The sequence below is a fragment of the Geotrypetes seraphini genome, chromosome 8, assembly GCF_902459505.1.
Source record: "Geotrypetes seraphini chromosome 8, aGeoSer1.1, whole genome shotgun sequence".
Taxonomy (NCBI): domain Eukaryota; kingdom Metazoa; phylum Chordata; class Amphibia; order Gymnophiona; family Dermophiidae; genus Geotrypetes; species Geotrypetes seraphini.
This window is the reverse complement of record NC_047091.1, coordinates 144,580,163-144,603,435: the sequence shown is the minus strand read 5'-3', so window position 1 is coordinate 144,603,435 and position 23,273 is coordinate 144,580,163. Positions and strand designations below refer to the sequence as shown.

General features: G+C 41.0%; 1 protein-coding gene across 5 annotated transcripts in view; it reads left to right on the top strand.

Annotated features, from left to right (window-relative positions):
• Positions 1-23,273, top strand: part of ADGRD1 (adhesion G protein-coupled receptor D1) — a 458,034-nt gene that overhangs the window by 240,403 nt on the left and 194,358 nt on the right. For all 5 annotated transcript variants that reach the window (XM_033956796.1, XM_033956795.1, XM_033956799.1 and 2 more), the window contains one exon: positions 21,301-21,374. In XM_033956796.1, the coding sequence (XP_033812687.1) occupies positions 21,301-21,374 (74 nt within the window). The remainder of the gene's footprint in view (positions 1-21,300; positions 21,375-23,273) is intronic.

Sequence of the window (23,273 nt, the reverse complement as noted above, 5' to 3'; positions counted from 1 at the left end):
TAGGGAAGGGGTGCAGGGGGGGGAAGGGGTGCAGGGGGGGGGGAAACAGAGGGGGATGGAGAAGAGGGTGGGGGAGGGGCACCACCACCCCAGGTGCCTCTCACTCTCGCTTCATCACTGAGTAGCATCAGCAGTTCAGGAGCAACTGGAGATTTCTGCCACCATTTGACTAGTGGATGGAGTAAGTAAGCATAGAAAACCATCATTGAGTAAAAATTCTATATTTTCATTTCCCATGGTTAAAGGTTGCACTTTTAAGCACTATTTTCAGAGAATCTTGGCCTATCAAGCGGCGTGTTGGGACAAGAGCTTTGGTAGGTTGGCATTAGGTTCTAGTTCTTATCAAGCTTTTAGAAAGATATTGACGACACATTTATTTGATAAATTTTAATATCGGAGCTTGTAGTTCACTGTGCATGTACAGTTTTCCTTGATTCTTGTGATCTGCTCAGAACTGAGAGGCAATGGGCCACACAATTTAGGCGGAAGGCCTTTTTGGCACTAAAACCTAGAGTGTTGGCCCTGAAAGCCACATTTTTCCTCAAGTTTCCATGCAAATGCATGATAAACTATCAGAATAAAGATTTCATATTTTGGGGCCTACTTCAGTTAGGAAAGATTTCCTAAAGATTACGAGAAGTTACAGAGCAATAAGGAATAAGGTTGTATAGTAATTTTAGGATGTAACTATCCTGTATTGCCTTTTTGAGTTAATTTCCTGATAAAATATGGTAAAGCTTCTTCCTAGATGAGGGCTAGTTGGATATTTGAATTATACTTTTGTATTTCTTTGGATTGATGTATGAATAATTTCCATTTTCCGTAATGGTATTCCGGATTGTATTTGCAATTGAAAAAAAAGAACTGAGAGGCAAAGCGGTATACAAGTGGATTGTTATGTTATAGGGCCGGAAGCTCAGGGGTACTTGGACCCACCACACAAGGATTTTCCTACTCAGACGGCCTACGTAAATTTATCTTTCTATGCATCAGTCATTCTTGTGACTTGATGACAAACCCGAAAAATAAAAGAGCAAAATAAGTCAGAGGTGGAAAAGTCTAAAAATTTAAGATTACTAAAGGCTAAAGGGGGTGTCAGAAGATTTCTTGTAATTCCCTCTAGTGATTTTTTTTTTTTTTTTAGCTTGTAACAGCTTATTTACCAGGAAAAACTTTGGCTCATGATTAGGTTATGATTTCAGGCTGCAAACATGCCAGGGTCATGCTAGCAATGCTACAACACATTTTGTTTTTTGGGGTTTTTTTTTTCGTTACAAATAGGAATACTGGAGTTTGTGATGAAGTTACTTTTCAGAGCTCCAACCTTTAAATATAGTGGAACCAATATTCCAAACCTCTCATACAGAGAGCATGGGGTGCATAATTGGGGGTGTCAAACCACAATCCTGGAAGGCTACAAACCAGACTGGTTTTCAGGATATCCCTGATGAATACGAATAAGAGATGTTTTCAAATATGGTTAAGCTAACCAGATAACATTTTCTATAAAGTATTGAATATAAGTGCTATCTGGTTATATCTTGTTGAAAAAATAATAATTCTCCTAATTTAACTAGATAGCTTTAGATCAGTAGACTCAGGGGGCATGTAAAATCTGTTATTTTACCACTAAATCGGGCTATTTTAGCAATGAGATCTAATTACTAATAACTGGCGTTAACAGTAAAACACTGAATCGGAAGCCAAGGACAGGCCTCAACGACGAGATGCAAGCACACAACGAGGGAGTCATGAGGACAGGATGTCAATAAACCAGCCAAGGGTGTATTGTTCAAAAAATCACTTTATTGATGAGTAAGCCACAATGGCTCAATAGACTCAACACTGGCAGTGTTTCGGCGTCTGTGCCTTTATCAAGAGTCTATTGATGATTGTTGTTTTGAAAAGTCTATTAGATAGGAGAATGAATATCAACCAAAACTCCTGAGGTTGGTCTATTAAAGGCCCCCTCGTGATTTTCCCCTCAAATGTTATTGTAATGTTTAACAGACCCTCAGAAATGCCACCAGTCACTCAAATATATTTCATAGTGGTTTGGATTTATACATTAAATCCTCACCGGGTCACTTTAGCTATGCTTTCAAATAATGTGAATGTGTTGATTTTTTCAAAAAGTACAAAAGTAAAACTTTTTATAAATATAAAGCTAATACTTAGCATAGGTGGTCCATTCTAAGGGATCTTGTCACCAACTTGTTTCACCCTGGAAGGGTTTCATCAGGGCTGTAATCCCTCTAGTAGAATTGGTTTCCCACGACACGGCCACTCCAAAGAGTCTGGCTTGAATGTAGCACAGTGCATACGTGCACTTGGGTAGACGCGCTGTAGAGATGTCGGTAGGAGCAAAAATGAAAAGTAGTGTTGCTCCTGACTCTGGATATAACGTACTGTTTTTCCAGGTCCCTTGAAGTCCGTTATAACGAGATTATACTGTAGTTGGGATTGTTTTGTACGTGAGCCTGATGTCTACATGCCTGATTAGCTGTGTGAATACCGCACTGAATATCGTCAGTGCCCAGCTCTGCCATGACTCTGCCCCCTGAATGTCCTGGCATTAACCAGAGAATGCCAAGGCGGTCAGAGTGGATATTCAGTGGCTCTGTCTAGTTAAGTGCTATTAAATCTTGGCTGCTGGACCAGTGCGTGTGATTTAACCGGATATGACCCTCTCCTGCATGGTTAAATCTTTTGGACAACACCTAAATTAGTTTTTGCACTATGCACTTTCCTGCTTTCAAGTTCAATTTTATTTTGATAAGCTGTCTACATTGTTAAAATCTATGCAGTTTACAAAACATTTAAAATATAATGAGGAGAGAAAAATCAATATACACACAAATACATGAAAATTAAAAGAAATAACACAGGCACAAAAGGAATCGAATGATTAAATATACATAGTTACAAGTTTATTGAAGGAGCATATAAGGGAAAGAAATCACAGGAGGGGCATAAGAACATCTCTCAATCATTATTCAATTCCAGAACAAGGCCAGCTTTTTAAATTAAGTGTATATATAAATAAACAATAAATACATACATACATAGGAATGATATGCTTGCTCCAGTTTTCAGGATGGCTGATCTATTCCACTTTACCCTCTCCTCCCCCTATGGCAGTGTTTCTCAGCTTCTTCAAGCCACGTACCCCCAGGTCTAACAAATACCAACCGAGTATCCTGCCCAAGCTCTGCCCCTGTCTCCACCCCTTAATAATAGTACTAATTGTAATGCAATTTCTTCCATCCATTTTTCATACACACACAATATAATCATATTAATACGTAATGGTAAACACAAAGCACACTGTATTTGGGGTTTTTTTTCCTAGAGGTCAAGGCAAATATGCAATGTCACCTCAGTAACAACTATAGAAAAATAGACAAATATAGTGCAAAATTTAGACAGCAGATATAAATTCTCAAAACTGACACATTTTGATTACTAAATTGAAAATAAAATCATTTTTCCTACCTTTGTTGTCTGGCGATTTCATGAGACTCTGGTTGCACTTCCTTCTGACTGTGCATCCAATATTTCTTTCTTTCTTCCTCCTGCACGCTTGATGTATTTTATCTGTTCACCTCTCTGCAGCACCATGCCACATCTCTTACTCCATTACTATGTCCAACATTTCTCCTCGCATCCTTCTCTCCCCCTGCATCTCTACCTCTCTCTTCTCTTTCTCTCTATGCCCAATTTTCCTCTTTCTTCCTTTCCCTCTCACTCACACTGATGCCCAACAATTCTCCCTTTCTATTTCCTCCCTCCTGTCCCAAGTTAGTGCCCCCTTCCTCCCTCCCTTCTGTATTCCATGTTTATGCCCCCTTCCTTCTGTGTCGAGTTTGTGCCCCTCCCTGCCTTCCAGCCGTTGTGCAAGAATCATACCCCTCCAATGTCCCAATATGCTCCTTTTCCCTTGCCACCCCCACTCATTTCTCCCTTTGTCCTCTTATTTGATCAGACTGCACTGCTCCTTCTGCCTTCAGCGGCTTGTTCGGGGGATGCGCAGCAGGCAGCGATTTACACGCTGCACGTGGCTGACCCACAAGCCTTACCTCAGACATCACTGTACCACGTGTTGAGAAACACTGCCCTATGGCATAAATGGAGACATAGTTTCAGCTTTTCTTGGATAATAATAATAAAAAAATAGAACACAAAAATAAAGATGATACCTTCACACAGTATTTTTTAAAATTAGTTTTTGAAAGCAATACCTACTCTTCTTGGAAAATTTGAACTACAATTTCACACATGCCATCATGTAAGATCTAGAGTAGATCAGTCCATTTGAGAAAATTGTACCAGCTTATCCTGTTAATATATATCAGAGCTTCTCAAGCCTGTTATTAGAACCCCAGAGTCAACCAGGATATCCACAATATTATACATTGCACACCTGGATTTTCAAGATATATGAATTCATTTTTTGCATAGCCTTGGTGGATAGCATGAAAATCTGATTCTGGAGTCCTCTAAACAGGTTTGGCAAGCCCTGCTCTAAATAAAATAACTACTAGAAGAAAAAAAAATACTTGTGCATAGAATTTCATTTTCTACTTAATCACTTGATATCTATTTCTGCTTTTTTGCTCTCCCTGGACCAGGCAGTTTTGCAGATAACTGTAGACAAATCTCCAGCAAGCAATTTTCAACCCCAAAATAAACAGTTTTGTCATTCCAGAATCATAAAATGTCTGGCACTAATTGCTGTTGTGGAGCTATTGATCAGTCACTGTCAGTGTTGCTGGGCTCTGAAAGATTAAAAAACAAGATGACATGTTTAGTGAGTGCATTTATTGCAAAAAAAATGTTCTGGACTGGGGCTCTAATGTTTAAGTATGAACTGCTGCACCTCCTACAGATACAGTATACTAAAAAACCAGGTAATGCTCTTTGCTAGTCAAGGAGGAACATAAAACTCAGGTTTTACCTATGTGAAAATGTTGTACTTCGGTATCCAACTCTGGAGATTTCACAGAGCGCCCAGCCAATCTCTAATTACTATGACAACATTCCTTACAACATTAGATCAGTTTCCAGAGGGACTCTATGCAGATTTCAGGAATCCTATGGAAAAACTGAGTTATTTCATAGTCGCACGGAGTAGTTTAAGGAAGACGGATGCCTAGAAGAGGTGGGGTGGAAAGGGAGTGGAGAGAGGCAGCCTTTGTCTAATATTTGTCAAGCTAATCGTGATTGCGTTTGTATTTGGAAAGGCACATCTCCAGCAGTGATTCTTTGGCATACCTATGTGAATAGAGCCATATGTAACCATGCAGCTGAGCCAAAACATTCAGGGCGCTATATGATTCAAGAACTTGGAGGGTTACAGCATCCTGAATCATGCTACATTGCTTTCTGGGCTGCACCCATCCATGTAGTTACACGGTGGCCTTAAAAGGGTTAATTCTCTAAAGCAGGGGTGTCAAAGTCCCTCCTCGAGGGCCGCAATCCAGTCGGGTTTTCAGGATTTCCCCAATGAATATGCATGAGATCTATTTGCAAGCACTGCTTTCATTGTATGCTAATAGATCTCATGCATAGTCATTGGGGAAATCCTGAAAACCCGACTGGATTGCGGCCCTCGAGGACCGACTTTGACACCTGTGCTCTAAAGGTTGCCTAATGTTAGGCAGTGGGATGCACCTATCTTTAGCGTCTTTTATAGACTCAGGGCCTCAATGCTATTCTATAATGAGTGCAATTACATCAGCCATAGAATTGGCATAACTGCAGGCACATATGTAACTTACATCATTCGGTAAGCTGCATGTATAAGTGGCAGCCCTACCTATGCTCTGTCCATGTCAACACCCCCCTTGTAAAGTTAGAGAGGTTTACAATTGTTGTGTGTGTGGCACAGTGGTTAAAGCTATAGCCTCAGCACCCTGAAGTTGTGGGTTCAAACCCATGCTGCTCCTTGTGACCCTGAGCAAGTCACTTAATCCCCCCCCCCCATTGCCCCAGGTACATTAGATAGATTGTGAGCCCACCAGGATAGACTGGGGAAAATGCTTGAGTACCTGAATAAATTAATGTAAACCGTTCTGAGCTACCCTGGGAGAACAGTATAGAAAATTGAATAAATAAATAAATTATATGCAGGTATTTTCTCTGTCCCTAGTGGGCTTAAAGTCTCCTCCCCTCCCCCCCCTTTTTTTTTTATCAGGCCGCACTGCCAAGCCGGACGAGCTAACTGCCGAACTGCCCATCCCATTCCTTGATAAAAGTGCGCTTGATAAAAGGGGGAGTAAGTTTTTGTACCTGGAGCAAAGGAGGTTAAGTGACTTGCCCAGAGTCACAAAGAGCTGCATGGGAAATCAAACCCAATTCCCCAGATTCTCAAACCACTGCACTAACCATTAGGCTCCTCCTCTATGCCATGCCATTTTTGTGCTTAGTCACTTTGCTGTCCTTTTTAAGTGCTGGCATTCTGTACATTTATGTGCGCAAATGAAACATTAGTACGCATACAGAACTGCCCAACTCTTTGATAGGCTGGTATCTTAATGCATTCTGCTTCATTTTTTCAATCAAGTTCCTTATATTCAACTTGATGTATTTTATCGGTTCTATGTATTACTTCTTTCCTGCCATGCCGGTATTTTCTGCATTATATTGTAAATACTTTCTGTCTTTATCTGTTTTTAAGTCCATTATTCTAATTTGTATTTTATCTGTATCCCATGTATTAGCTCACCTTGTTGTGAACCGCCTAGAACTTTTTCGGTATGGTGGTATATAAGAATAAAATTATTATTATTATTATATGCCTCTGCTTCGTGAAACATAATCAGAGTCTCCTGATGTACAGATGAAACTGACTAGAGGAACTCTGGAGATTCTGGGTGGCTTTGATCCATAACAAAAGATAAACCTTGAGCAGCACAGAATGCAAATGCTGACGAGAAATCCTTGCTGAGGTTTGTGCTGTTTATGCCGGGAGCATTTACTTTGAATGATGCTATCGCTCCTTAAACCACTTCCTTGACTTGCGCTTCCGTCATGAAGAGTATCATTCCGAGGGCATGCCAGGGATATAAATGGTAGCTCTGGTCCATAGATGGAAGTTGTAATGAGCTCCATCTAATGAGGCTTGGGAAGAGATAACAACGCTTCCAACTCTGCTGCCTTTGCTCAAGTAACGGATTTACTGAGTTTACAGCAGGGATCTCAAAGTCCCTCCTTGAGGGCCGCAATCCAGTCGGGTTTTCAGGATTTCCCCAATGAATATGCATTGAAAGCAGTGCATGCACATAGATCTCATGCATATTCATTGGGGAAATCAAGAAAACCCGACTGGATTGCGGCCCTCAAGGAGGGACTTTGAGACCCCTGGTTTACAGCATCTTTATTTCATTTATGTGGTTTTTGCTCAAACCTTTTGCAGTTACAGCTCCAGGCGAGCTACATTCAGGTAAGTATTTTCCTGTCTTCAGATGGATTACAATTTAGTTTTGTATCTGAGGTAGTGGAATGCTAAGGGCTCCTTTTACTAAAGTGCGCTAGCGGTTTTAGTGCACGCTTAGCATGCACTACAATGCCAGGCGCGCTAGATGCTAACGCCTCCATAGAGCTTGCGTTAGTATTTTCGTCTATCGCGTGGTTTTGCACGCGCTAATCTTCAGCGTGCGCTACAAACGCTAGCGCAGCTCACTAAAAGGAGCCCTAAGTCACTGCCCAAGTCTCCAAGTACCAGCGGCAGGATCTGAACTCTGGCTTCCAACTAGGGCACTAACTTGTTGGAAATATCCAATCAGAATTTATGTATGAGGGATATCATTCCCAGATGTCACATTTTCCAGACATGCTAAGACCCAAAATAGTAGTGCAGATCTGATAATAAAATTTAGACAAAGTGAAGCTATGCAATGGATCAAAATAGCCTATTTCTAGCTCTCTAATGAATGTTCTAATTGCTTCATTTCAGTCTCTAGACAAGCATTCAGATTGCTAAAACCATCATCACAGCTGGACTCTGGCATTACAGTATTAGAAGACAGAGAGAAGTTGAAGCATGAATATATTTCTCAGACTAAAGCAGGGACTAGCCGCCAGGACACACTAGTAAAGTTTTCAGGATCCCTGGTACGAATATACATAAGATAAATTTGCATGCACTACTTCCACTGTATGCAAATCTATATCGTGCATTTCATTGTGGATATCCTGAGAACCTGATTGGCTGGGTGTGTCCTGAGGACTGGGTTTAGAACCACTATATTGATACACTGTTTTTGATCGACTGTCATCAGCTCCATTATATTTGTGAGAATACAGTCTGTTTTCAGATCTATCCGTTCCATTACTTTACCTTACACAGGTACTTATATTCCATAAATATCAGCAATTCATTGCAGATTACAAAAGCAAGAATCATGGATATATCATCCCGGAATTACATAATAAATTCCATCTTATTAAGAATAAATATTTTACCTAACTAAAGTATTTCTTGAACAAAAAGGTCTTACAACAATTTTTCCAAAATTCAAATAATTATGTTCAGACCTCAGCCATAATGGCATTGTGTTCCATATTAAAGTAGCTTAATAAGAGAAAAACGAAGAGAAAATCCTCTGATATCTAAAAGCTGAAAAATTCAATAATACTGTAATGGGTTTCTTGTTTAATAAATTGGACAACTTGACAATAAATTTATGAGCTCCAACATAAAAGATGGAGCTGATCCATAAAGAATTTTGAATACCCATGTATATATCTGAAATTGAGTCCTGGCTTTTATTGAGAGCCAATCAAATTCAAGTTTATTATGACTGATAAACCGCATTTCATAGAACATCAATGCGGTTTACATTATAATATTTTGTCCCCAGCAATGAGCAGGGTCTCTTCCTGCAGCTTGCGCCAACCTCAGCCCTCCCTCTGACATCACTTCCTGTTCATGGGACCAGGGAGTGACATCAGAGGGCAGCTCAGCTGGCATGAGCATTGGGTAGGAGATCCTGTTTGCTGCCAGTGATAACTACAAGAGCTAAGGGGAGGGGGAATGCATTTAAGAGGCTCCTACCACCAAGGGGATATACCAGGCACCACCTCTCGCTATACCATTGTCCTGGAAGCATGTTTATATCATGGAAAATGCAGTGTATATAATGTGTATATAATTTTCCCTGAGTCAAGTCAAGCCACGGAAATAGCAGAAGTAAGTCAACACATGCACTTTATCCACATTTGCCCTCAGGCAACTTTAGAAATACAAACTACTCAAGTGACAAGCTTGAAAACTGTCTAAAGCCGAAACAGAGAAGGCACCCCCATATTTCACAAAGAGGATTTTTAAAAGCCACCTAGAAAAGGTACAGAGAAGGGCATAAAAAATGATAAAAGGGAAGGGTTGACTTTCCTATAAAGAAAGACTAAAGCGGCTAGGGCTCTTCAGCTTGGAGAAGAGATGGCTCGGGGTGATACGATAGAGGTCTATAAAATAATGAGTGGAGTGGAACGGGTAGATGCGAATCCCTTTTTCACTCTTTCCAAAAATACTAGGACTAGGGGACATGAGATGAAGCTACTAAGTAGTAGATTTAAAACAAACCAGAAAAAAATATTTCTTCACACAATGTGTAATTAAACTCAAATTCATTGCCGGAGAATGTGGTGCAATCAGTTAGCTTAGCGGGATTTAAAAAAGGTTTGGATAATGTCCTAAAAGAAAAGTCCATAGGCCATTATTGAGATGGCTTGGGAAATCCACTGCTTATTCCTAGGATAAACAGCATAAAATCTAGTTAAGTACTTGGGATCTAGCTAGGTGCTCAGAACCTGTGTTGGCCACTGTTAGAAACAGAAAACTGGGTTTGATGGACCTTCAGTCTGCCCCAGTATAGCAATTTGTATGCTCTTATATGTAACCAGGAGAAGTATATGAAACAGGAAGATATTTAACTTATTAATGGGTTTCTGAACCACGTTAAAATCCCTTCAAAAAAGTGGATCTGTTAATAAGTATAATCCCTTGTTTACTGGTTCACCACTGCGCTCTCCACTGTTCACCGTCTGGCTTCTCCACCCAATCCCCAAAGAATAATAGCACAACGATGACGACATGGGGACGTCCTGATAACCAGACAAACAAGAGATGTCATTTTGAAAAGATCAAAAGACACCCCCCCCCTACAAAGTGCAGTTTAGAACATTTCTGTTGGAAATCGTCTTTTAACATTGTCAGGGGGTTGATGACACATCATTTTGGGTGGTGCATTTCTCTGAGTGATACAGTCCACTGGGGAAAATTCACATCTTGCTTCCCTTAAGTGTCAACAGTGACATTTGAAAATGCAGACAATCTGGAAAACAAGCTGAAACCAGGAACCCATAAAACTAAATTCAGCATGAAAGAATTGTGCTACAGCTGCCAAATTTCAAATTATATGAAAGAATCCCTCTTTATGAGTGTAATTTCTTGTTTTTGTGCCTCTGGCAGTAATTCTATGCGTACAGAGCTGGGAGTGTTTTGGCTTTTAGTGGTCGATTAATTGGTATGTGCCGTCATTTTAAAATGACATGAAAACATCAGCAATATTTGTTATATTGTTTTGGGTGATTTCCCATCTGAAACACATACACAACTGATGAAATAAGGTTTCCTTTTTAAAAAATTGTTTTAGGGGGTGCTGTTCCCAAAATCTATTAAAATTTGTGCATTGTATGAAAATTTTAGTAGGATTGAACATTAAGCTCTGTTACTACGTAGAGTGACTGACAAGGGTTATCAGATGTCCGGACAGCTTTTCAAAACCCGGCACTTTGTCCAGATTTTGAAATGCTTCCCCCAAAATTTTGTCGGGCAAGAGGGCATCCGCGCATGCGCAGATGCCACGCACATGTGCACGTACGTGTGATGTCATTGCGTTGCATCCGCACATGCGTGAATGCCCTCCTGCCCGACCAGAGCAAGCAGCGGGGCTAGGGCGGGATTAGGGGCAGGACTGGGGTATAGCGGAGCGGGGATAGATGGGCCTGGGAGCAGGTCTAGGGGTCTGGATTTTACAAATGTAAAATCTGGCAACCCTATGACTGACTAGACTCAAATTCTGCACCTGGACTAGCTTCCTACACACACTGTAACTTAGAAAGAACAAACCCCTTGACATTCAGCCATTGGCGGTCAGCGTTTTTAAAACATTGATCGTTGCCAGCTAAATTATCCACTGATATTCAATGCTGGGCCATGTCTGCACACTGGCACTAAAAAGTGGTGATAAATATGGGTGGCCTGCCAGATCTTATATGAATCCGATCAATATTTAGCCAGGGATGGATACGAGTTATGAAGCCCCCGGCTGAAGGTCCGTGGCCCACATAACCTTTTTTTTGTTGTTGATTTTTCTTTCAAAAGGAAAAGTTGCTCACCAGCCCCCTCTCCCTCTTCCCCCCTCCCCCCTCCCCCATGTCGTTGGTGGCACCTCTCTGTAAGGCCTCACCCTCAAGGTCTAGAAGCATCCTTGGGCTTACCTATCTACCTGGCAGTCTAGCGGGGATCTTTGGGGTCAGGAGTGCAGCCCCCTCGCTCATTTCCCCTCACAGCCACCATTCAAAATGGCTGCTATAACCTCTCAAGGCAGCTTGTGGTAGTATAGAAAGTACCATGAGCTGCTGCGAGAGGTCGCAGCGACCATTTTGCAAGGCAGCCATTTTGAAAAGCAGTTGTGATGAGGCTGGAGTGAGGGAGCTGCAAACAAAATCTCAACTGAATTTTGTTGTTTAAGACTGAAAATGAAAGAAAAGAAAACAAGACATCTGTTGTGTTTCTTGGTTTCAAAAATAATAGTATACCTATTTTAAAATTACAGGTCAGTATCAGTAATTTTTTTTTAACCTCTAATTACATACTACTATTTTGTTCATATGAAATTGAAAATTGAGTCCCAGCTTATTTCAAGAACAAACTAACCTCCACCCCCCTCCATTTTATCAACCAGCACTAGAGTTTTTTGCACAGGCCAGTGAGGTGAGTGCTCCAATGCGCATAGGAATTCTATTGCCCTTTGATACTTAAGTTTTGGAAGTCAATATAAGGTTGAATTAATAACATTTTGGAATCATCAATTCCTCTACCATATGAGGCAGTCATTTGGGGTACAATATTACATGTTAAGCCCCTTATAGATCAATATAAAGGTCGTCTTTTCCTTATAATGATGGGGATAGCCATCCAGATGGTCACCCAAAACTGTAAGAACTATGATTGTTTAAATTATTCATTCTGGTGGGCAAGTCTTTGCTCCAGTTACAGATTTGAAAGGATAAACGCTGAGAATTTGGGGCATGGTAAATACATTTAATTTGATATGGGGCCCATTGACATCTTATGTTACCTCATTATAATTGATTACACAGGTCTGCAAAAAAATTTTTTTCAAGAGCTGGTTTGGTTAATCCACGTAATCCTTATGTTTTTTCGTGTGCTGAATCCGAAAATGACCTCTATTTTGTCATAGGACATCACGTTTCCTGACAATTTATGTAACTATGTTAAATAAGACAATACCTCAAAATAAATGGAAATAGACTTCTAAAATTAAAGTTTTATTACAATTTTTTTCATGAAAATCCTTTTTTGAACTGAAATGAGCTCATCTACACACACTAAACTTGATTCTTCTTCTCTGTGAGGCTCCTCTTGGTGCATTTACGCTTGTGAGTAGCATCTGGAATGTCTCTCTGAAGTATCCAACAGTAGTCTGCCATCATTGTAATGCTCCATTTTCCCTGGTATCTCCTTTCTATCTCTTTAATGTCTTGATGGAATCGTTCACCTTGTTCCTCACTCACAGCTCCCAAATTTTCAGGAAAGTAGTCAAGGTGGGACTGGAGGAAATGCACTTTCAAACTCATCAGGCAACCTAAACCTTGAAATGCTTTCAGCATTCGTCCAATGATCTTTTTGTTGTGAGGATCTTTGTTATTGCCTAAAAATTTCTGTACTTCTTTAAATGCAATCCACCCTTCTTTTTGAGGATCCATCATGGTATTGACAAACTCTTGATAAACTATAAGCCTTCTAATGTCTGGTCCGAACACACCTTCTTTCAATTTTGCCTCCGACAGGCCTGGAATCTTGGTGACCAAGTATTTGAAGCATTCACCATCTCTTGGAAGTGATTTTACAAATTGCTTCATCAATCCCAATTTTATGTGGAGAGGTGGTAGAAGAACTTTATGGGAAGGTACCATAGTTTCTTGGAGGACATTTTTTTCACTGACTGTTAGCACCCTCGGCTGCCAGCTCTTCTTGGTCCAGTGATTTTGTTGGTCTCGACTGTCCCATAGACACAGAAAACAAGAGTATTTGATATACCCAGCTTGTTGCCCAAGCAGCATGCACAAGACCTTCAAGTCCCCACTCACTTGCCAACCATGGTCTTCATATTTAAGTTTACGAAGAACCAATTCCAAGTTCTCGTAGGTTTCCTTCAAGCGTACGGAATAACCAACAGGTATGGAAGTATAAAAACCACCATTGTGGAGTAAAACTGCTTTGAGACTTCTTTTTGAAGAATCTATAAAAAGACGCCATTGCTTTGAATCATATTGGATTTTAAATTGACCCATCAGTCCTTCGACATCAATGCAATAAACCAACTTGTCTTCCTGGGCGAAGTAAGGAACGAACTCCATTTCACGATGTCTGAACCATAAAGATGACACTCCCGGCAACAATAAATTCCTGCTTTTCAGCCTTGATCCGAGTAACTCAGCGGCATCTTTGGGAAGATTCAAGTCTCTTACCAAATCATTCATCTCCTCCCGAGAAAACAATTTTGGTCTTGTATCATCTTCAAAGTAAGAACTTGATTCATCTGGTTCAGGTATGACTTCACCTTCATCAGAGCTAGGTAGCTCTTCCAAGGTAGCAGGGGTAACATTTGTTGTATTGCACTATTTAAGTTTTGAAAATTAATAAAGAATTTAAAAAAAAGGAATTCTATGAGCATCAGAGCATTTACCGCTAAAAACCTCTAGCACAGCTTGATAAAAGGGGCCCTAAACATGTTCATTTTTTTCCCTGTTATCTTTGTATGCTCCTTTATGTAAAAATGGACTTCTAATAGAAAATAAACAGTGCCTGAGTTGATGCCAAAATTAGCTCTTTGAACTTTCGAAAAATAAGAGAACAAGAGGGCATTTGGAAAAGTTGATAGGAGACAGATTCAAAACAAATGCTAGGAAGTTCTTCTTTACCCAACGTGTGGTGGACACCTGGAATGCGCTTCCAGAGGACGTTATAAGGCAGAGTACGGTACTGGGGTTCAAGAAAGGATTGGACAAATTCCTACTGGAAATGGGGATAGAGGGGTATAGATAGAAGATTACTGCACAGGTCCTGGACCTGTTGGGCCGCCGCGTGAGTGGACTGCTGGGCACGATGGACCTCGGGTCTGACCCAGCAGAGGCATTTCTTATGTTCTTATGTTCTTAAGCTCTCCACCTCCCTTTTACTAAGCCCAGAGCACTAAATGCTATGACACTCAAAGGAATGCGTTAGAGCAGCATTGGAGCATTTAGTGCTCTGGGCTGCAGTAGAAACCTTTACTGTGGCTTAGTAAAAGGGGGTGAGAGGTAACTTCTTTACTTAGATCATAGTTGTGTGATAGATAATACCAAAGAACCTATCTGTCTTTCACATATTCATTTATCTATCTCTTTCGCTGATATTATCTATTTTATTTTTATTTTTTTTCAATTTTTCTATACCGTTCTCCCAGGGGAGTTCAGAACGGTTTACATGAATTTATTCAGGTACTCAAGCATTTATCTCTGTCTGTCCCAGCGGGCTCACAATCTACCTAATGTACCTGGAGCAATGGGGGGATTAAGTGTCTTGCCCAGGGTTACAAGGACCAGCTTGGGTTTGAACCCACCACCCCAGGGTGCTGAGGCTGTAGCTTTAACCACTGCGCCACACACTCCCTTATTTCCGGCCTGCCTATAACTAGGTAGGTTACAAAAATACCTACATTATTAAAAGAACATTATAAAACATTAAAAACAGTTAACAAACAATCCTTGATTCAAATTCTACTGCTAGCAAATAGATTCTAGGCATGTGTGCTCATTTAAAACAACATGGGACACGTCTATAGCATGCCCCATGTCATTTCTGCCTGAAACAACAGGAAAAAAAATACAATTTTTGTTTTTAATGTGTTGTTAATAGTGCACATCCTTTCTGAAAGAGAACAAACTCTTCCCCAAGAGTATACTCTACCAATGATATTGCTCCCATGGAAAAAAAACAAAAACCTAACAAAATGAAAAAAAGAACACAATGAAAGTTCTGTAAATGACATAAGAAACAATAAAAACAAACATTTTTGGTCTACATGCCTCATTAATATGCAACACTGATGCTGTCTAATTTTCCAGACTTTGAGAAGGCCTGTCCTTCAGTCTATAGTTATGGCGCTGACCTCCATTTGGATACGATGGTGGACATGAAACCTTTACCAAGTCTTAGAAAATGATTGTCTAAGTATACAGCCTCGCTCTGACTGCAGAACTCAAGATTGTGACTTCTCTAGTGTTTACCAGCTAAATCTCTGAGAAACGGCTTATTTTGGAAATCCAGGTCATCAGCATTGTCTAATGCTTCTTGCGTAAATGTTCTTGGGTAAGAAGTTTTGCAGCATCTCTCAAACTTTTTAAGCTCTGGCACACTAAATGGAGCAAATGTTTTTCGTGGCACATTACAATTGAAATTATAAAATTGCAAAACCAACAAAAATATTAAATTCGAGAATTATTTATTTAAAGTTCTTTAAGCTATGTATAGTTAATTGTAACAACGGTGAAACTAAAGTAGATAGAATAGAATTGCTAATCAATGCGATAGATGTGCTCATTTTTGAGTGCAAATGAAGTCAAAATGTGACCCGATAGTTGACAAGCAAACACGCATTTCATCATCCACCATCTACATTTGTTCTCTTTTTAAAAATTTAACTTGTGTCTGAGCTGAAAATCCAGGTTCATAGACAAAAGCGCCCGCCGACAATTGAGCGCAGCGTGGAGGTGTGCGCTGCACAAAATTACAGTTTTTAGGGGCTCCGATGGGGGGTTTTGTTGGGGGACCCCCCCAGTTTACTTAATAGACATTGCGCTGGCGTTATGGGGGGTTTGGGGGGTTGTAACCCTGCACATTTTACTGTAAGCTGAACTTTTTCCCTAAAAACAGGGAAAAAGTTAAGTTTTCAGTAAAATGTGGGGGGTTACAACCCCCCACAACACGGCACGATGTCTATTAAGTAAAGTGGGGGGTTCCCTCCCACACACACCCCCGTCGGAGCCCTAAAAACAGTAATTTAGAGCGGCGCATGCCTCCACGATGTGCTCAATTGTCTGGGCGCGCCTTTGTCACGGCGCGCTTTTGACCTGACACCGAAAATCCAAGTTTGCAAAGATAAGAAGATCCAAATAGTAACAAAGCCTTGATTGCTTTGTTGCTCAAGTTAGGATAACGTCATAAAAAAATAAAACTATAATTACTTGCCGTTAGTTTTCAAGGACCAATCATATTAAAGAATGATGCATGTCTTGGCGGTTGTATCCTTACACACAAAGATGCTCATAACATTGAAAAACTCTTGTGTACACGCTGTATATATCTATTATGAAGGGAATTTTTTTTTTTTTTTAATAAAATAAAATTCTGGAATCTCTCATGGCACATCTGGAATCTCTTTGGGGCACCCAATTTAGAGACACTACAATAATGAATACATGACTGGTAGAATGTAACACAAAACTGAGCGCTATCGATGTTGTTACTGCTGTATTCATTGATTCCAAGATGAACTTCATGCTCAGTTAAACCTAAGAAACATTTGAAATAGAAGCCAATTGGATTTTTATGAATCTGTGGCTGTTTGTACCTTATAAAAGGAAACTATTGAAGATCAATACTTGTAAATGAGAACTTTTTCTCTGGTTGTAACTGATTTTCCTTGCTTTTTACATCGGTTTGTTACATTTTTGACAATGAGTAAAATATTTCACTTGAAAGGAAATCCTGGCTTTCAAAAATGGAATATTTACACTTGAATCTCTGGATTAATGGCTGACTGGATGGTCTTCTAAAGCAGTGATTCCCAACCCTGTCCTGGAGGAGCACCAGGCCAATCGGGTTTTCAGGCTAGCCCTAATGAATATGCATGAGAGAGATTTGCATATGATGGAAGTGATAGGCATGCAAATTTGCTTCATGCATATTCATTAGGGCTAGCCTGAAAACCCAATTGGCCTGGTGTTCCTCCAGGACAGGGTTGGGAACCACTGTTCTAAAGGGCTTCTCCACTTGAGTGGAGTAGTAGCCTAGTGGTTAGTGCAGTGTCCTGGGAACCAGGAGAACTGGATTCAATTCCCACTGTAGCTCCTTGTGACTCTGGACAAGTCACTTCTTCCTCTATTGCCCCCAAGTACAAAATAAGTGCCTACATATAACATGTAAACTGCTTTTGATTGTAGCCACAGAAAGGCAGTACATCAAGTTCCATTCCCCTTTCCTGGAAGCACACCTAGCCAGATTACTCTTCAAAATTATCCCGTGCTTATTCATTATGGTGAACCAATTGACTAGGTGTGCTCCAGGAGAGACACAGCACTCTCTATATGCGGCAAAGTAATGATACGGGGACAAATTTTCTCCATCCCCAAGGGATCTCTCTATCCCTGTCCCATCCTCGTGAGCTCTGTCCCTATTCTTGCCTCATTCCTACAAGCACTGTCCTCATCTGCACAAGCCTCAAACACTTTAAAATAAGCTTTTGAGGCTTGTGAGGTTAAGGTACAGCTTGCAGGAATGGGACAGGGACAGAACTCAGAGGGACGGGCCTCTCAAACCCAGTAGGAACATCAAAACCAAGTTCTCAGTTTGTCAAAGAGGCAGCCATGAAGTGGCACACTGAGGTAAAAACCCTATACGAAGGGCTAGCCCCAGTCAAAGAGATCAAATACTTTCCCCGCAAATACTCTTCCCCGCGGTTTACCGATGACTTACGAACTAAGAAAAGAGAACTAAGGAGAGCAGAAAGAAAATGGTAGAAATCCAGGTTGAACAGAGACAGGTTAACATGGAAGGAACTGCATGTAGAATATAAAAAAGCCACCCTAGAGGCTAAAATGAAGTACCACTCCAAACAACTATTAAGGACCCCCAATAGATCAAAAAACCTTTTCAAACTAACAAAACAGATACCCACAACATCGCAATGAGATGCCTTAACACCAAACTTGACAGCAAATCAATCTCAGACTACTTTGCTGACAAAGTAGACAAAATACGGTCTCACCTTGACTCTGCCATGCTACAGACATCATCCATCCACAACTCAGACAAAATAATTAAAACTACAACTGGGAACCTAACTCACTTTGAAACTGTGTCCCACGATGACATCGCCAAGATACTAGATGCTATCTGCCCCTCCAGCTCCAACTTGGATCCCTGTCCACCTCACCTGGTGGCAGTGAAAGATGCCTTTGTAGACGCCATCCTTCCTCTCATCAACACCGCTCTAGAAACAGGCATAGTGCCCGCAAACTAGAAGTCGGCAGTCATCAGACCAATCCTGAAAAAACCCACACTTGACCCTAACATGCCCAGCAACTTTAGACCTGTCTCTAGCCTACCCTTCTCCTCCAAGATCCTGGAAAGAACAGTATTAAACCAATTGCACTCCTTTAATGACAAACAAGTAGCCCTATCTGCCTTCCAATCTGGATTCAGGAAATTCCACAGTACTGAAACCGTCCTTCTTGACATCATCATCATCGATGACTGCTGGAAACTCATGGATAAGGGAAATAATGTCCTTCTAGAGCTGCTGGATCTCAGCGCAGCATTCAACACTATTGAGCATCCTTGCCTCATTGAATGGCTCTCTGAAAATGAAATCCAAGACATTACGTTACAATAGTTCACCTCTTTCCTGATTAACAGATCCCAAAGCGTTCTGCTCAATGATGTACTATTGAAACCAAAACTGATCAAATATGGTGTTCCACAGGGGGCTCTGTTATCCCCCCTACTATTCAGTCTCTATGTTAGACCTGTCTTAATCATAGCCAGCAAATATCAAATACAAATTCACTCCTGTGCGGATAACATCCAACTGTACCTACTGCTAGGAGAAGCCCGTGCTGTCCAGGTTGTGAAACTCCTAAACTGCCTCTCGGAAATCAAAAACTGGATGTCCATCAACAAACTACAACTAAACACCTCCAAGACGGAACTCCTTTGGATCCTCAAAGTACACTGTGACCGTGCCTGCCCCTCAATGTGCTGGGACTTGACTACTATAACTGCAAAAGACCAAGCACGCAGCCTAGGAATACACCTTGACGGCAACCTGTCACTTTCTGACCATATCTCCTAGGTGGTCTCTTCCTCATATTACTACCTACGACAACTTTGAAAAATAAAGAACTAATTTTCAGAGTTCAACTTTTCCCTACTACTCTATGCCTTGGTACTCTCCTGCATGGGTTACTGCAATGCACTATTCAACGGTCTCATGGCGAATAATATACATCATCTCCAGTGTGTTCAAAACACTGAAATCAGGCTTCTAAAAAACCTCAGTGCCCATGACCCTATCTCCTATGCTCTAACATCGGCTCACTGGCTGCCCATAGCCAAACATTGTGTCTTCAAGGGCTTGATGCTAGTGTTCAAATCTTTGCATGACAAGGCGCTGGGCTATATGATGCCTAAGCTTCCTTTGTATGTACTGAACCAGTCTCTCCACTCCCAGGCTGAAATATGCCTCAAAACGCCCCCTGGACATGCCCTGCAACTGCAAATCACTAAACGATGCTCCTACTCCCACTGCATACCGAGCCACTGGAATCGACTGCCCCCACAGATCAGATCCGTTGAAGGGCTCCTAAACTTTAGGAAAGCAATAAAAACATACCTCCACCTAACCCCCTGCCCTTGACCAATGGATTACAAAGAAATTGGTACCAGAACCCAGTATGCGTCACATAAGAAAAGCTTGTAAGGTAAAATCTTGTACTATAACTATGGCAAATCCAACCTGTAAACTGTCCGCGTATCAATTAGGATAAAACTTGCACTGCAAGAATAACCAGGGTAAATTGCAAACAGTAAACAGTGTATTATGTATTAGACCCTTAATATGTGTCTAGCTAGGAAAATCTTTTATTCAAGTCTTATAGTCATTCAATCTTAGTGTACATGGTGCAGTCCAGAACAACCAAAATAAGAATACACAGTAATGGATTGTGGTAGAGACCCGACACGGGCCGTGTTTCAGTCATGAAAGACCTTCGGTACGTCTATGAACCGCAAGCAATGAAATGCAAAACAATCCATTTACTGTGTATTCTTATTTTAGTTTTTCTGGACTGCACCATGTACACCAAGATTGAATGAATATAAGACTTTAATAAAACAGTTGTTCTACTTGTGATTACCTTCCCGCTTTTTGTGTGGAACTATTTTGGTGGATCTTTTTGGATGTTTTCTGGTCTAGCTAGGAAAAAACTTGTATTGGAAACTTGTACTGAAATTATGGCAAATCCAGTTAAATTGTTTAACCTGTAACCCGTTCTGAGCTCTTTGGGGACAATTGGATAGAAAACAAATTAAATGCATAAATAAATAATTAGTGCATGTTAAACGCTAATGCTTGCATGTTAATCTATGGATGCTTAAGTGTTTAGCACGTGCTAATTTGATTAGTGTGTGCTAATCGGTTAGAGCACCTTAGTAAAAGAGGGGGCTGGTGTTATGGCAGTATATAAAATTAATCAATCAAATCAAACCCTGAGTTGGGCCTGACCTCTACAGGCTATTAGAAATGTGTTGTTTTTTTAAAATATCTTTATTGAATTTTCAAACTACAATGGTTTTATTACAATAGACTATTGGCTACAGACAGAGAATTGGAGAAGAAAGGAAAAAGTTAAACCAAGGAGGGCTGGCGCAAGGTTTTCTGGTGTCCCCTTCCAACCTATAAATTAGCACCTTCTTTCATTCAACTTAGATGGTTCAAGTTATTTGTAGGTATTCAATAGCACTGCCTAAAGGGTCAGCAATGCACAGCTTAATGTCAATCTTGTGGTAACTATTTAAGTGCAATTATATTTTTTGATATGTATTCAACCAACTAGGGTAAACTAAACGTTGATGACTTCTTTAAGAATGCAAGTGACTATCATGCACTCTTATTGTATTTCTTATCTCTTATACCGCTCATGAAGGCGTTTTTTTTTTTCTTTCAGCATCACAAAAAGTACGGTCAAGCAGCGAATCAGAGCAACATCGTCTTTCTTTATTGCGCCTTTCTAGACTTCAGGTATGTTGCACCCTGAATGCTTAAGGAGATTCTGTGACTGTTGTAAACTTTGGCAAAACAAAGCACGGATTAAAAAAAACAACAACCCAAAACCCCCAACCTTACGGAATCTGTGTACATATACTCGTAGGGCAAACTATTTCAATTACCCTTTTGCTGCCATATTTCTTGGGGTGGTGATAATCTCATTGCACCAGATGATCTGTACTACCGATAATGAGCCTTTCCATTATCTGTAGTTGGTAAAGCCAAATTGACATTTTGGGGGTGGTTTTAGAAGCCAGTTTTGTAGGTAGAATAGGTCTTTCATAAAATCGCATGGCTGCATATTCATTTCTAAGTATATGCGCCTACGAGATGGTACATAATGCTATTCCATCACACTTAGATGTTCCTGGGGCTTTGTCTGTGAGGAACTGGGGTAGAGCGCTCCACATAGTAGGTGCATATGTTGAAAATCACCTGCATTCATGTTACCTGCCTTTACCTAACACACAATGATGTGAACCACAAAAGTACAGTGTTCCCTCGCGAATTTGCAGTTCGCGGACTCACTGATTCACAGTATTCTCCGACCGCCTCTCCCTGTACTAAAGTCGGGCTACACCAATCAGGAGCTGCCCTCTCCTGCCTTTTGACAGGTGAAAAACCGTATTTGCGGTTTTTCAAAATTCGCTTACTATATCCCACAGATAGGAACATATGGAGTGATAAGAAGAATACAGGTGTAGCACACAAAAACCATAGGGCTCCTATGAATTCTATGAGTGTTGGAGCATTTACCTTGCCAGCCCCTCAGTACCGCCGTTTAGCAAAACTCAGCGATAGTACTGCTGAAGTTTAAAAATAAAAAAACAGTACCTTATAACAGTACCATCATGGTGGGGGCACCGGCACCCGTTCTCCTCTCAGCCCCCCCCCACTACCTTGCATGCGCCCCCTTCTCCTGTACCTCTTTAACGTTCCCGGCATGAACAGCAACCCCAACCTGCTGTTCGCGCCAGTGTTGGTTCTTCCTCTGACGTCACCTCCTAGGCATGGCTCCAGGAAGTGACATCAGAGGAAGAGCCGACACTGGTGCGAGCAGCAGGTTGGGGTTGCTGGTCATGCTGGGAATGTTAAAGAAGTACAGGGTAGAGAATGGTAATGGGACAAATTTTTCACCGTCCCCACGGGAACTCATTTTCCCGTCTCCCTCCCCCCCCCCCGAGTTCTTTTCCTGCCCCTGCCCCATTCTGTGAGCTCCGTCCTCATCTGCACTTTAACTTTTCAACTTTCAACTTTCAACACTTTAACTTTCAACGCAATCGGAAGCCAATTGTAATTGAACTAAAAGCAGAGTCATGCACAAATGGGCGGTTGGCCTAATAATAATATTGTCATTTGCACACCACTGAGCAAATACTACTGCTTTAGAAGATGAAAAAGCAATATGATTGTCACTGGCAGTGGAGGTTGGATTCTTCTTTTCCCAGGTTTTGGGCTTGCTCAGCTTGGATGCAGGTCTCCTTGTGAACCCTGACCTCTGCTTTTGTGCCTCATACCCTCCGGTCCTCAAATTGTACATTCAGAATTCATATGTTTACTAGTTATGCAGGACAGAGAAAGAGCCCAAGATTTAAGAAGCCCAAAGCACTCATCTTTTAAGTGACCTCTAGGATGGAACCTTGTTTTGCTTTGGACACTAAAATGTTAGGCTATAATGTTATACAATACACATCAGCAAACCAAATAAAGACCTACACAAAAAATATTGCCCCCCCCCCCTTTCTAAAACCATAACGTGGTTTTTAGCGCTGGCTGTGGCGGTAACAGCTCCAACATTCATAGGAACTCTATGAGCATCGGAGCTGTTACCGCCACGGCTGGCGCTAAAAAGCTATGCTACGGTTTTGTTAA